This window comes from Microplitis mediator, chromosome 1 (genome assembly GCF_029852145.1).
Source record: "Microplitis mediator isolate UGA2020A chromosome 1, iyMicMedi2.1, whole genome shotgun sequence".
Classification (NCBI taxonomy): Eukaryota; Metazoa; Arthropoda; class Insecta; order Hymenoptera; family Braconidae; genus Microplitis; species Microplitis mediator.
This window is the reverse complement of record NC_079969.1, coordinates 7,259,673-7,276,053: the sequence shown is the minus strand read 5'-3', so window position 1 is coordinate 7,276,053 and position 16,381 is coordinate 7,259,673. Positions and strand designations below refer to the sequence as shown.

The 16,381-nt window shown below is 28.6% G+C and overlaps 2 protein-coding genes across 2 annotated transcripts; both read left to right on the top strand.

Annotated features, from left to right (window-relative positions):
- The first annotated feature begins 868 nt into the window (after positions 1-868).
- LOC130674387 (uncharacterized) lies at positions 869-4,490 on the top strand. Its single transcript, XM_057479706.1, has 4 exons — positions 869-1,170; positions 1,351-1,537; positions 2,839-3,020; positions 4,055-4,490. Exons 1-4 carry the CDS (start codon positions 1,033-1,035, stop codon positions 4,259-4,261), a joined length of 714 nt encoding a protein of 237 aa, XP_057335689.1. The 5' UTR covers positions 869-1,032; the 3' UTR covers positions 4,262-4,490.
- Positions 4,491-7,024: 2,534 nt separating this feature from the next.
- On the top strand, positions 7,025-16,119 carry LOC130678292 (trans-Golgi network integral membrane protein 2-like). The gene is made up of 4 exons (XM_057485439.1): positions 7,025-8,495; positions 8,568-8,603; positions 8,669-8,844; positions 15,925-16,119. The coding sequence occupies exons 1-4, from the start codon at positions 7,334-7,336 to the stop codon at positions 16,072-16,074; spliced, it is 1,524 nt and encodes a 507-aa protein (XP_057341422.1). The 5' UTR covers positions 7,025-7,333; the 3' UTR covers positions 16,075-16,119.
- The last annotated feature ends 262 nt before the right edge of the window (positions 16,120-16,381 follow it).

Here is a 16,381-nt window from a genome sequence, read left to right as displayed (position 1 = left end):
TACATTTAAATTACGCGAGAAAAAAGACGATCGTATTTATTTTTTAAAAATAAATTAATACTTTAATTATTCTGTCACTTAATATGGCTGAATGTCACTGAATATATAGCTATATTATTTATATCGCGTTACTTATTCCAAAATGACAGATTTTTTACTCCCTTTTGGTTTTAGGAAGCTTCTCAAAGCCAAAAAAGTGTGCATAGAAAAAAAAAGGATTCATTGACACAAAAAATCTTTACTCGTCTAAAGAAAATTTTGACTTACCCCAGAAATTTTTTGCATTGTGAATTGAAAACAAAAATTTATTTAGAACTAGAAAAAATTACTTTGTGCAAGAAATTATTTCTTGACCAAAAAAATCTTTTCTCGCCCCAAGACAATTTTTTTATTTAAATGATAATGCATAAAATTTTTTGCGGCAAGAAATCCTTTTTTTCTGCGTATTTTATAAATTTAGTAGTGATCTTTATGCAGTCACCTAGTGACTGCAGGTTGCTCGTTATTTATTATTTGTCATCAATTTTTACGTCTAAATAATTTTTCGGGTAAGATGGGCTGCCAAAAAATGACTTTTCATTGGAACAATTTTTAAAAAATTGTCTAAAAAAAAAAAAAATTTTGTCTATTTAAATTTTTACATTCATGACTAAATTTTTATAAATAAATTTGATCTTCAGAAAATTTTATGACTTTTCAAACGAGTGCCAAAAACCCACGTGTGTTATTTAGGCAAAATTTTTCCAAATGTGGCAAGGAGGCAATTTGGATGCAAGATAAAAAACCAACCCCTTCAATCCCACATTAGACATGCGCACAAAATTACACACATGTTTTACCGCGCACGCGCAATTCCATTCACGAAGAAAAAAAAAATAAAAATAAACAGTCCAGTAAAATTCAAAATGAATTCATAAAATATCAGTATATAAATTTAAATAAATATACAATAATCATAACAACAATAACATTAATTATAATTGATCGTTTAAGATCACGACAATCATAATCACTAATAAAAATAAGACGCAAATGATTAAAAATATGTATCGGAACAGTAAAAAAATAATATTTTTCGGCTGTGCATGTGCCAGCGCGTACATTGTTTACCATTACTGGAAAAAACGACAATTGAAATCAATTGACGAAGGGTTTGAGGAAGTTGCCAAGGTTACTTTTTACGTAGATAATTATTTATATTATTCTATAATTAATATTAATACATAACAACTCATTACTTTGTTTAATTATTAGTGACATAACCTCTTAGGACCTCTAGTAACATTATCAATTTTTTTTTTTTTTTTATGAGCTGTGTTTATATATATTCCATATATTTATTTGTTGTAGATTGATGACAGCAATGAAAGGAGAGTATTATTACTAGGATTAAATAATGCTGGCAAAACGTCTGTTATGAATCAAATAATATCAATAGAGGATAACAATAAATTATATAGAGTACCTCCTAAAAAAACAGATGGTTTTGCGGTTTATGTATTAAATAATAAAAATTATATATGTAATGTATGGGAAAGTAAGTTTTACTTGAAATTATTTAAATTTAAAAAAAGGCAGTCATTAATTATGCGAAATTGAATTTATAAAACGAAAAAGTAAAGCAGTAAATAATTTAAAAAATCCGAAAACTAGCTGACCCCCGAATTAAAAAACAAATTCGGATTTAAATATGATACTAAAGTTAGCCATGATACTGAAGTTAGCAGACGTCTAATAATTTTTGGACTTTTTTTTAACCGGTAAATTATAAAAAAAAAAATATTTGAAAAAATTGCACCTGTAGTTTTTTAAATTTTCTACAAGTGCATATTTTTAGTTTTTGTTTTTTTGTAATTGATTCGGTGAAAAAAAAAATCCGAAAATTACTAATTGTCTGCTAACTTCAGGATCATAAGTTAGCCGACGTCTAATAATTTTTGAATTCTTTTAAAAAGGATAAATTATGAAAAAAAAAATATTTCAAAAAAATTGCACCTACAGTCTTTTTAATTTTCTACATGTGCACATTTTTATTTTTATTTATTTTTTAAATTAAACTGTTGAAAAAAAAATTCGAAAATTGTTAATTGTCTGCTAACTTCAGGATCATATTTAAGTCTCAAAGTTCTCAATGAAATTTCTGAGGATTAATTTAGAATTTGAAGATTAACAACAGTACCCTGATTAAAAAATGATACTGAAGTTAGCAGACGTCTAATAATTTTTGGATTTTTTTTTAGACGGTAAATTTGAAAAAAATTTATTGCATCTGTAGTTTTTTAAATTTTCTACAAGTGCACATTTTGGGATTTTTTTTTTTTTTTTTTGTGATTAATTTGCTAAAAAAAAAGTCGAAAAATTTTTAATTGTCTGCTAACTTCAGGATCATATTAAAAATACTCATTAAATAGTATTGAAAAAGATGAGAATTAAATACTTTTGAATAAATTCTATTCCACAAGGTTTTTATTTGGACATAAAAATAATACTTCAATTATATTGAATCTAAAAATAATATAAGAATTTTTATACTTCCAAAGAATTGAAAAAGATTCGAATAGATTGATATTTTTAATCTTTCTGAATCCTCGTCAATAACAAAAAAGTTTCGAATTTTAGGGTTACGAGTAGCATTGAAAAAAATTCAAATAAATTGAGAATTTTCTATTTTCCTGAATCTTTCTCAATACTAAAATAGTTCCATATTTCGAGTAATGACTTGAATTGAAATCAATTAAAATGAATTCAAATTTTCGAATCTCTTTTTTTTGAAAATTTTCAATTTCCTTGGCGGGAAGTTTAAAATTTTTAATTAATAAATAAATATTTTAATTTCAGTTGGTGGATCCGATGAAGTAAGAAAGCATTGGAATAATTTTTTACAAGATACTGATTTATTATTATTTATGGTTGATGCCAGTGACGCTAATCAATTATCACAAGCTGTATTATCATTAAAAGAAATATTAGGTGATAATAGAATGGATAATGTACCTATTTTGGTTATTGCTAATAAACAAGTAAGTATACTAGACCCAGTATACAAACGCAGGGTTAATCATAACTATACTCAAAAAAAATTTTTTTATCTACTTACGGAATCATTTGGTACAAAAATATCAAAGACTGTTTTTTTTTTCGGTTGACACGTCATTGCTTATCTACATCAAATTGTTTTAGAAGCCGTTTATAAAATACGTCACGCAAAATTTTACCTTTTTAACTCTCCCCCTTCATCATTCTATGTCACATTTGCTGCGATCCCCTCATCAATATTTCGTCACAAATAATAGACCCCCCCCATTATTACGGAAATATATGTCTAGAAATATTTATATATTTACAAATATGAAACGAATGACTTTCTATTGTAACAAAAAAATAAAATTTTAAAAAACCGAGGGAAGAATTTGCAAAATCGACAAGCTGCGAACGTCACTTCTCTCTAGACTCCCGGTCCTCGTCATATCTTGTCATAGTAAGCGACACCCCTTCCTACCCCTTAAGTGCGAACGTATTTTATGAACGGCCTTTTATTAACATTAAAAAAAAAGTTTATTGAGGTTACGTGCTTTAATATCCCCGGACAAAATATATAAGAAAAAATATATCTTTGTGCAAAATATAAAAAAAAAAATAGTTTTATTATTGGATTCGATCCATTCCTTTTTAGGTCCAAGATGGGAAATTTCAGGGATGGCTTGTAAGGTCTATTGCTTTCTCTTTGCCTGTTAAAGCGTATAAATAAAAAATTTTCAATTAATTAAAAACATTAGTAGAGAACATTAATTAGCTTATTATCATGCTGTGCCCTTTTTTCACGGATTTTGTGTGTGTTTATTCAAATAGGCCAACACATAAGCTTGTTATCATGCTGGGCCCAAACACGTCACACCCCGAGATTACCCCGAGTCACTTATTCTAACAATAATATATTTACATTGAAATTTATTTATTAACATGATTTTTAGTTGAAATTTTGAACTATTGTGATATTTTGTCAGGGGATATTAACGCGTGTCACCATTAATTTTTATGTACTATAAATTTTCAGGACGTCCCAGATGCTTTGAAAGCGGATCAAATAAAACGCGCATTAGATTTACACAGTATTTCGCCGCACAAACATAAAGTCGAAGTGATAACTTGTCAAACAAAACCACTTCCCGATTTGGAGCCTGGTGTTAACGAATACTCTTACTATCATCCCAGTATGATAAATGTCAGAAAAAAAATATTTTCACTGGCTTCTGCCACTTAAACATTAAACGTCCTCGTGTTAATTAATATAAATTAACAGAAAAAAAATATATTAATATTAAATTTATTTAAGTGAATAAATAAATGATATATTTTTATGTTTATATTTATGAAAACTAAACTATACAATTATTTAATTGTAAGGATAATTATTAAATCAAAGGAAATATTTTTTTTTCAAAGTTATTTTTTATGTTACTTGAGCTATTCCATTATAATACTGTTTATAAATAATAAATAAATGAAATATGGTTTGTAATAAGAAATTTTTTTATAAACATCAGCTACTTAACTCCTGGCATTCCACTATAAAAATATTTATCCTTTCTAATCCTATCAAATTACTTTCTTTCATCCGGGCTTTTATTTAATTTTATTGCTTAAGACTTCAAGAAACCCAGGACTTGTTACCGTCTAAGAAAATCCCTAGAAAATATATAAAAAATTCATAGAATATCCATAGAAAATCTAAAAAAAACTAGAACTTGTCACTGTCTAAGACAATCCATAGAAAATTTATAGAATATCCATAGGACATGTAAAGAAAACCAGAACTTGTCATTCTCTAAGAAAATTCATAGAAAATAGAAAATCTAAAAATAAAAACAGAACGTCACTGTCTAAGACAATTCATAGGAAATCTATAGAAAATCAAGACTTGTCACCGTCAAAGAAAATCTCGAATTCAACATTTCCTTTTTGATTTTATGCTCCAGCCTCTAGATCTCGCTATACGGCAACGCTGGGCTAGAGCTAGAGCTCGAGTATTTCTGAATGAACCCAGACTAAAAACTATACTCGAAATTTTTTGTTTTTATTAATAATTTATTAATTATTCTCATGACTAATGCGGTAAATTAAAATATTTGAAGAATAAATTATTAGAAATTGGAGAAAAATTGAAAATTGGATGTCAAAATAAAATGGCGGCAGAATGTGATAGAAAAATATTTAAAAAATTAAAAAAAAACACGCGAGTGTTTGAACAAACCTTGGTGGGGAAATAATATGCAGAAGGGAGTCCTAATGCACTTGGAGATTTAAATTAAATTGCTCCAAGTGTATTGCAGCTAAAAAAACGTCACTTAACTGCTATTTCCCACCAGACGATGCCAGATGATTTTGCTCAGGAACTTGGAAGTCATCAGCATCAGCCATCAGCAACACTTTACACTAGCACTGAACACTCAACACTTAATGACACCACAGACACTTTGCACAATTTAAATTTTACAAGCACTGCACACTTTAATTAAACAATGACTATGAACAATAAATTTTATGGATAATTCCGCGAATTAACTGCAATACTTTGTTTCAATTTAAACGTAAAGAAGGATCTGGACTACTACTGCTTTTGTCGATGATACTGGCTGCCGCTATCGAACCGCCAGTTGATACAAAGCAATCGAGTTTGCGATTCATCGACCGCCCCCACTTTAGCAAAAATTTGAACGTTGAATACATCAACGCGCAGTAGCGCCGACTTAGCGCGAAATTTCAAAATTGTAACTTAATATTCTTATTAAAATTAATTTGTGTCCATAATTATGTTAATTAGGTTAAAATTTATGCTCTAAATTTTTTATTTCTCATTAATAATTTATTAATTATTCTTATTACTTGTGCGGTAAATTTAAATATTCGAAAAATAAATTATTAGAAACTGGAGAAAAATTAAAAATCGTAATTCAAATTAACATGGCGGCAGAATATGACGGAAATATTTAAAATATTAAAAAAAAAAAGCACGCAAGTGTTTCAGGCAAAAAGCGAGTAATAAGAATAATTAACAAATTGTTAATCAGAAATAAAGAATTTCGAGTATATTTTTTAGTCCAATTAATTTCATTATTGACACAAATTAATTTTAATAAAATTATTAAATTACAATTTGGAAATTTTGCGCTAAGTTGGCGCTACTGCGTCGTTGTCTCAATGTTCAAATTTTTGCTAAAGTGGGGGCGGTCGATGAATCGCAAAATCGATTGCTTTGTAGCAACTGACGGTCCAATAGCGACAGTCAGTATCATCGACAATGGCAGTAGTAGTCCAGATCCTTCTTTACGTTTAAATTGAAACAAAGTATTGCAGTTAATTCGCGGAATTATCCATAAAATTTGTTACTCATAGTAATTGTTTAATTAAAATCTGCAGTATTTGTAAAATTCAAATTGTGCAAAGTGTCTGTGGTGTCATTAAGTGTTGAATGTTCAGTGCTAGTGTAAAGTGTTGCTGATGGCTGATGCTGATGACTTCCAAGTTCCTGAGCAAAATCATCTGGTATCGTCTGGTGGGAAATAGCAGTTAAGTGACGTTTTTTTAGCTGCAATACACTTGGAGCAATTTAATTTAAATCTCCAAGTGTATTAGGACACCCTTCTGCATACTATTTCCCCGCCAAGGTTTGTTCAAACACTTGCGTGTTTTTTTTTAATTTTTTAAATATTTTTCTATCACATTCTGCCGCCATTTTATTTTGACATCCAATTTTCAATTTTTCTCCAATTTTTAATAATTTATTTTTTAAATATTTAAATTTACCGCGCAAGTAATAAAAATAATTGATAAAGGTGCATTCGGAAATGCTCTAGCTCTTGCCCTCGCTTGGCTAGAGCTACAAGGAACACCCCTCCCCCCCCTAGTTTCCATATGAAACTCAAAAAAAAATTTCAAAATCATCAACACTCAACAAAATAATAACCTATAGTTCCATACTAAAATAAAAACTATCGCTCCCGTCATTAAATCTTCATTACCAACCGAGCATTACGTCACAGTCAAACTAAACCTTGACAATTATTTATAAAAACCATCAACATTAAATACACAATCAAATACTCGACTCACTACTATTTTTTTCACCGGCTCCACTCCACTGATTCCCGTGCTACGATGATCGCAGAACCATTCAATTCAAATTCTCAATCTCTACAAACTACCAACTGATCATCATCATCATCATCAACACTAACGTGAGTCTAACCAATTAATAATGTCTATAAAAATTAATTGACAGTGAAATATTATCAGCGAAATCTCCTACGTAAATTTTTTTACTCAGTTATCAAAAATGTTGAACATAATTTACGGAATTTTATTAATTTACTTGTTTAATATCGAAGCCGCAACGATTCCTGGTAAAGTTCCCGTCAGCAATAGCACCAGTGTAAAAAATAATAACCCATTGATTATAAATTTGATTAAAAATGATTCCAATCTCTGCCCGACATCATCAATAATCAAGAACTCCAAGTACACGAATGAAATCTGTTCGAATTTAACCGTACCCTCGTCCTTGGAAGGGAACATAACCATCGAGAATGTAAACCAGTATCTGTGTCTAGCTCTGATAGACCGGTCAGTAAAATTGTGCCGCTCAAACAGTTTGGCAACGAAGCACACAGACCAGGTACCAGTTCCTACTCAAGCAGAGTTTGATACCCAGGTCAGTAATTACTTGAAAAATGAACCAAGCTTCGAATATTTCATAAAGGTTTGCCATTACTGGGGTAGCAATGACACCTTCAGGTATGATGTTACTAAAACATACGTTGATAAGTTGTCCCTGGTGATGAGGAAGGATGTTCAATGCTCGAACCTCTGTGTTGTTGACAAAGCCAGTAAATTTAATGCTCTTTGTGTTATGGTTCGCTTGGTTGATAAGCTGATTGATGATAATCATCATCGTAGTCAAGGAAATTCTGGGTTAGAGAAGCAGGAAAGTGGAGAAATTAAAGCTCAGGTTGCAAAGCTAGATGTTAAAGGAGGTAGTGGATCAACTATAAGTGATCCGAAGGTAGAGGTTGCTAAGGAAGCTGTGAAAAATGAAGGAATTAATGGAGAACATGGAGCTGGAAAAGACCATGGTCTGGAAAATGGAGATCATGAACCTGGAAAAGATCATGGTCCAGAAAAAGAAGACCATGGTCCAAAAAAGGAAGATCATGGTCCAGAAAAAGAAGACCATGGTCCAGAAAAAGAAGATCATGGTACAGGAAATGGAGATCATGGTACAGGAAATGTTGAAGAACATGATATAGTAAATAGCGATAAGAAGACTGAAAAAATAGAAGAATCGGTTGATAAAAATCCTGATAATGGAATTAAAAAAGAAAGTGATAAAGTTGAAGATAAAGAATCAGCTATAGTTGAAAAAACTAGTGTTTTAGATCAAATTCCTATTGATACTAATGAAGAAACTTTTTCATCTGATGACAATCTAATGCCTACTGGTATGTTTTTAATTATACACCAATACAATTAATTAATTTATTAGTAAATATTTATGGGAATTATTGACTTAGATCCTGACCCAGCGAACGACGATGGAGACGATCTAGGTAAGAGTTTTTAGCGATTGAGGAGCTTAAGGTTTAAGGAGATAATGAGACATTTTTAACTGCAGATACCGACACGATGGCTAAGGAAACCAAGCAGAGTGACAAAGAAACTGTGGAAACGGTACCGAGATTGAGCAACATGCCCAAGGACGATGACGACTCACATTTCTTTGGGTACTTTACGATACTGGGACTCATTTGTGGAATGGGTGGATGCCTCCTTTATCACCATAAACAAAAGGTATTTTATTTTATATAATAGAATTTTATATTTATATGTATTTATAGTTATTTATATAAATATCTGATTCCCGTAGGTATGGCATTCAGGTTTTGTGCCTCGCCCTAGTGCAACTTCCCTGTCCATGTTTCCCTATCCTGTTCCTTTGTCATGAATTTCCATGATTGCGCTGATAGCAGCTTACTAATATAACGCGGCTGCCTAAGATGGTGCAGTCGCAGTATGGATTGGAAACCTCAGACAATTTACTCAGTACACAGTAAAAAAAATTTTAAAAATCAACACAAATCTGTGTGTTAAAACAGATTTTACACAAACTTTTATGGGTTACTGTCCTAAATACCCGGTTTTTAATAACCATTACAACAAAAACTAGTCAAAAATAACCTGATTCAAAAATGACTATTTACAAAAATAACTTCATACAAAAATAACCAGATACAATAATAACCTGGCAATAAAAACTTATAGCCACCATATGTAACTGAAGATCGGAACGTTTTTCGTGGAACGAAAATAAGAAAAAAGAAATGAAAAGTAAGAAATCTACTGAATCTAGATTTCGGAAATGTTTCTTACGTCACTCGAAAATGACAGGCCATCCCCAACTACCCCTAAATTCGCCTTTAGACACAAATTTCATGAGTTATTTTCATTTTCGTTGCGTAAAAAACGGTACGATCTTCAGGTACATGCCACTATTTCGTATCAATATATCAATTAATTAATATACTAAAAAATTTTACACATTTTATTATATTGATGATAAAAATTTATTAAATTCTTAATCTTTAATCCATTTTTTTCACATTTTAATATATAGATAGTTTTTATTTTTATGGTTATTTTTTTACGGGAAATTTTTTTTGTGATATTTTGAGCTGACACCCTTTATGTTGTTTTAACATTAGTTGTTTGTGTAAAAAAAATAACAAAAGTAACACAAAAAAATGTTAATATTCTCCATTATCGGTTCTAAAATTTTTACGCATTTAAATGTTACCTGCAACACACGTAAAGTGTTAATTTAAAATTTTTATTTGTGTCATTTGGATACTTATAAAAATGTATGTATACATAAACTTAAAAAGTAACTACAGTAAATCTAACACATTTTTTGTGTTACTTTAATAAAGTAACACCGCTCTGTGTTAAAGTTAAATTTTAAAAGTGTTAACACTTGTTTGGACAGTAACACTGAGTAAATGTTACTTTTGTTTCAATTAACACTTTTTTTGTGTTAAAAATTAACTGGTCTAACAACACAAAAGCAGCATGTTAAAAATTTAACATAAAATTATTAACACAGACTTTTTTTTAACACAAATACAAAAAATTTTACTGTGTAGTTGATCACTAAACTGGTAGGAACTCTTGCGCAATTCTTGTCTAAGATATTCACGCTTACATATCCCTTGCTTTTAAATTCTTTAAATATTCCTGCAGACAGTTGCTTCAGGGGGTGTATCAAATTTGGGTTTTACAATTTGATGTACACGGAAAGATTAGAATTCGACTGGTTAGTGTTCTGCAACCGGCTCAGTACGGGTAACCAGTCGGGTTCCAATCTTTCCGTGTAGATAAGTAATAATGTGTCAAGTGACAAAAAATCAATTTTTATATTTTTGTACCAAATAGGGTGGAGGTACCGTTTTTGGCCACCTTAGAGCTAGCTTTGAACACAAAAAATTTGAATAAAATAATTTGTACAAGACGGGATAACACAATTAATTTTTTAAATATTTTTCAAAATACTTTTCTCCCGCTATTAAAATATAAATTTTATTTTACACTTTTTCATTAATTTAAATAAAGCATTGAATGTCCGAATGGAGCTATGACCACAAATGGTACCTCTACCCTAATTCCTTAGTAACTAAAAAATTTTTTTTATAATTTCTATGACAACTAAACAAATTTTTTTTAAGCGGAATCTGAAAATAGATAAAATTATTCAAAGATAGAAAAAATTTCAACTATTCATTGCATTTGAAAAAATAAAAAAAAAAAAAAGTTAGTTATGTTTAAAAACGTGCGTGAGCAAAATGCTCATAACGGGAGTGCTCATTAAAATTTGAAGTCCACTATATACATTTTTATATTTAAATCTATTTCTTTACTGAGATATTGACTGAAATGTATAGAGAGCGTCGTTTAGATTTATCAATAGGCTCATACTTACGCTATCACCTATCACAAAATTCGTATCAGTTTTCATGGACCGAACTAACTTCGCTATTAAGTTACCTTTCCTTTGAACCGACCCTCGATTTTTTCTCCAAAGAATGAAAAGAAATTGAGGGCTTACTGTCAATGAGAAATAAAATAAAATTAACCTACCTTCTGACGTTATCCTGAAAGCTTTTTTTTTTCATTTAAAACAATTTTTTGAGATGATAAGGGTTGAAAAAAATTTTTATACTCCTATCATATATAAGGAAGATTGGGGCAAAATAAGACACCATTTTTTAACAAAAAAAAAAGTTTTGCTTTGTCCATGTTTATATATAGTTTCTAGAGAAAGTATGGGGTAAGTTGGTCACGTGACCAACCCGAGTAAAGATTAAAAAAAGTATTAAGGTAAGTGACCCCTCTATCGGCCAGTTAAGCGTATTTTTTTTTCGAATTAAGAATTAAAATGTAAAAAACCAATTCATGTATAAAACAGTGATAGAACCTTGAAGCTTATACATTCAACTTCAAATTTAAGGAAAATATATGTAAAAATATTTATTAGAAATTAAATAATAAATGAAAATAACTTCAATTCCTTATGTGCCCTCTATCGGCCTGCCTAGACCCCCTTTATCGGCTACCTTATAGATAAAATTTTAGCTGATCGGATGTATATAATTTATTTACATTTATTCTAAATGTTTATATTTATTTTGAACTATAACTTAATCAAATTGTTTATTTATTTTGACATTAACAAATTAAATTGACTATTTTGCATGTAAATGCTGATAACCTCAAAAAAAAATAAAACTAAGGTGGCTGATTATGCATACAGAGGAATTTTTCTTGTATCGATATTCGGCCACCCTATTTTTAATATAAATTAGGCAAAAATCATTAAATTTTTAACTCCTAAAATTACTATGAAACGAGCTAATGAGATTACAAAAAAAAATCGGACTTTTATTGTTATTTTTAATTAGTAATAGGTTATTGAAAAAACAAGAAACCTTAAGGCCATTCTCAGACAGTGCCCCTCACTTTTTAAAAATTTCCAATGACTTTCAACTGTCATAAGCGTATCCAATTTTGATCAATTAATTAAAAAAAAATTAAAGCATTAATTGAAAAAAGAACAACGTAATCGTAATTTCGCCGATGTATGGATTTAAAAAAAAAATTATTTACACTTGATGTCAATTAGGAGTTAAACAAAATTCGTTAAATAAATTTCAGTAAAATCGTCATGTCAATTTTATAATTCGAATTTTTAAATTTTGTTGGCTAAAATTTATTCAACAAACTTCGTTTAACTCCCAATTGACATCAATTGTAAGTAATTTTTTAAAAATTCTATATCTCAACGAAATTACGACTACGTTGTCCTTTTTTCAATTAAGGCCTTAATTTTTTTTTTAATTATTTAATAAAATTTGAATACGGTTATGACAGTTGAAAGTCATTGCCTATTTTTAAAAAGTGGAGGGCACTGTCTGAGAATGCCCTTAACCTACCTGATAAGAAATCACCAGAAATCGCATCTGACGCACTACTATTTTTTTTTAATTATAAAATGAATTTTTACAATAATCAAAGTATGTTTAATCTAAACTAGATTAATTTTACTTTTTTTTTAAAAACAATTTACGCATGAATACGTACTTATGATGGAAATATATCAATTTTTCGACTAAGTGGCCGATAAAGGGGACCTGGCCGATAGAGGGGTCACTTACCTTAGTCATATATTTTTTTTAGAGACTGTAGATAAACATTTTCCCAAAATAAGGATTTTTTTTTAAACATGGTCATTTTGCCCCACATCTTATATGAACATTTACATGGCATTTCATTTTTTCGTTTTTTTTTTTAATTTGATAAACGCGCCCTCAAAAATTCCTTTAAAAAACCTAAAAAAATTCCTGCCATCAAAGCGATCAATTTTATTTCCAACGTGAGCCCAAAATAATGAGTTTCAAATTAACAAAATACACAAATTTTGATAAAAAAAAAAAGTACTTTTCAAATTTGGAATAAATCATTTGATATGAAATTTTATTTTCTAAAAGGAAAAATCTTACGCGTTACGTCGATAAAATTTATATAAAAAATGTCTATATCATATAAATTTACATTGATCTGATATTTTTATGTAGATTTATACCGGTAGTTTAGAAAACGATTTATCATCTGAATGTTAGGTATTAATTCACCGGACTAAAGACGAAGCAACTGGGGAATCGGGAAATGATATATGAAGATAAATGACTAAATTCTGTCTAACGTACAGCTTAATTTGTTTTTTTTTTTTCGCCATCCAAGTTCACTTCTGCTGGCTAATGTTTCAACAAAGTGCCTGAAATTACGATATCTTTTTTGTAAAAGAGTCTGATTTAGCCGGACAACACATCAGCACAAATTTCTTGAATTATTTCTTATGATTATAAATTCTTTAAATTTTTTTCCATAAGAAAAATAAATCATCTCATTACAGATAAAATTTTTAAATTCTTAAAACTTTATGATTCAATTGCACAAATATTTTTTTCCTCAGACTGATGAAAGCCATTGAGTTTTCTATAAAACTGTCATCTTACTTTTTTATTAAACTAAAACTTTAGAAGTCGGTATGATTATGTAGGAATTTTAATAAAAAAAAATATATAAATAAACTTTGAACTTGTATAAGGAAGAAATATATGACTTATAAACTTGACCCTTGGACTTTATATATAAAATTAAATGATCTATAAAAGTTAGATTAAGAAGGTTAGAAAATTTTTCCTAGATTGCAGAAAAGTTATAAATTGAATGAAACTTTTTATTTTTTTTTTCAATCCGGAAAAGTTATATAGATTTTGTGTTATCGAAAGAGTATAAATTTTTTTTTAGACTCATAAATCCAATAAATAAATATATGAGGATATATATTAGGGTGGTTGTAAAAAATTAAATTTTTGAGGTGTCTCCGATAAGTTTATTTTTTAACAAAAACATGAGGAAAATTTTTCTTTATACACAAAATGAACAAAAAAAATTCAAAAAAAAAAAACGCGGGCCGCAAAACGATCAAAGTTAATTTTTTACGAATCCGCAGTTTTTTGGAAATATCTCACGATATATACAAATTTCGGAAAAATTTCATATAAATGATTTTGTAGGAAATTTAATTCTCTACAAAAACTGTCTCATTCATTTTTTTCAAAAACTCAGTATTTATAAAGATATTCCAAAAAAACTTAAGGAAGATTAGAAATGTCAAAAATAATGAGTAGTATTTAATCATGTTAATAATAATTAGTCGCTTAGTTGTTATTATAGTGATAGACTGTTATTAATAATATAAAATATGACATCAGTTGAAAATAATATTTTTTTTCCTTACTAAGATTCACGAAAGTTTTTTTTAAATTTCTTTATTACTATACATTTTTTTTTTTTTAAATCAATGGGAAATTTTTTATAGAAAAGTCAGTTTCAAAAAGCCAATGACTATTTTTGCAGGAAATTGAATGCTCTACAAAAAAAGTCTCTTAACAATTTTCGCCAAATTCACTCCTTCAAAAGTTATTCAAGATTATTGAAGTCGTTGTACTTAACTTCAACCTTGAATAACTTTTGAAGGAGTAAATTTAGCAAAAATTGTTGAGACTTTTTTTGTAGAGCATTCAATTTCCTTCAAGAATATTCATTAGTTTTTTCCGGAAACTTATTTTTACATGAATTACAAAATTCTAAAGTTGAACAATCAAATTTTAAAATCATACCAATGTTCAAAGCATGATTATAAGGAAACGGTTCACCTGTCGAAAAATTTCAATCTGACCTTTTTTGTAGAGCATCAAATTTCCTTCAAGAAATGTATCCAAGTCAATTTCGTTTATCTCGATGGTTTGAGAGTTATGAGACGAAAACCTGCTCATAAAAAAAAAATCAAAAATTGCGATGATACCTCTTAATCTATCTTATTACGAGAATAAGGAAAATTTTGTTCCCGCCATATCTATATGATAGAATTAGTTAATGTTATTGAAATTGGGTATCATTAGATAGGTCTTGACTTGAATTTGTGCCTTTTCATACTTTAAACACTTTTTAATTGCCAAGTATTGAGATAAATAGATTTATCTATATCATTCGAATTACATTTAAATTATGTGAGAAAAAAGACGATCGTATTTATTTTCTTTAAATAAATTAATACTTTAATTATTCTGTCACTAAATATGACTGAATGTCACTGAATATATAGCTATATTATTTATATCGTGTTACTTATTCCAAAATGACAGATTTTTCTACTCCCTTTTGGTTTTAGGAAGCTTCTCAAAGCCAAAAAAGTGTGCATAGAAAAAAAAAGGATTCATTGACACAAAAAATCTTTACTCGCCTAAAAAAAATTATTACTTACCCCAATAAATTTTTTGCATTGTGAATTGAAAACAAAATTTATTTAGAACTAGAAAAAGTTACTTGGTGCAAGGAATTATTTCTTGACCAAAAAAATATTTTCTCGCCCCAAGACAATTTTTGTTTTCAATTCATAATGTATAAAATTTCTTGGTGCAAATTCAAATTTTTTGCGGCAAGAAATCCTTTTTTTCTGCGTATTTTATAAATTTAGTAGTGATATTTGGGCAGTCACGTAGTGAATGCAGGTTGCTCGTATTAATATTAAGGGCTCAAATTTTCACAATAATTATTTTTTGTCACCCCAAAAAATATTTTCGATTTACTAAAGAAAAAAAAAATAGTCGATTTTTTTGGCCCAGTCTAATGTATATATTGATTTTTCATACGGACATAAATTAGGAAATTTTTTATTTTAAATGTTATTACCTAATATTATATTTATATAGACGATAATAAATAAAATAAATAATTTTCATCTTATTTATTTAGATTTTAGCAATTTTATTAGAAGGAAGAAGATCACGTGGTGGTAGAGGAAGAAGAAGACCAAGTACTGCTAGTTATCGTAAGCTTGATTGTACATTAGAAGAAGCTGTTACCTCTCAATGCAACTCAAACGTCACGAATGTTATTTATTAAGTAGACTAATTAATTAGTTTAATTTAAAAAAAAAAATTTTATTCACTCAAAAATTACTAAACTTTATTTTTTCATGTTTATATCTTACGATAATTATTTATGCACTTATAAAATTTATACTCAATTAATTGCGAATTTTTAAAAATAAATCTAATTGTCAAGTGTCTTGTGTTTACAAAAATAATATCATTTTTTTTTCCGTTAATTAAAAGTGTAAATAATTAAAATATTTCTGTAAACAATAAAATAATTGATTAAAATATAAACAAATAAATAAATGAATATAATTATTAGATAGTACGTTATT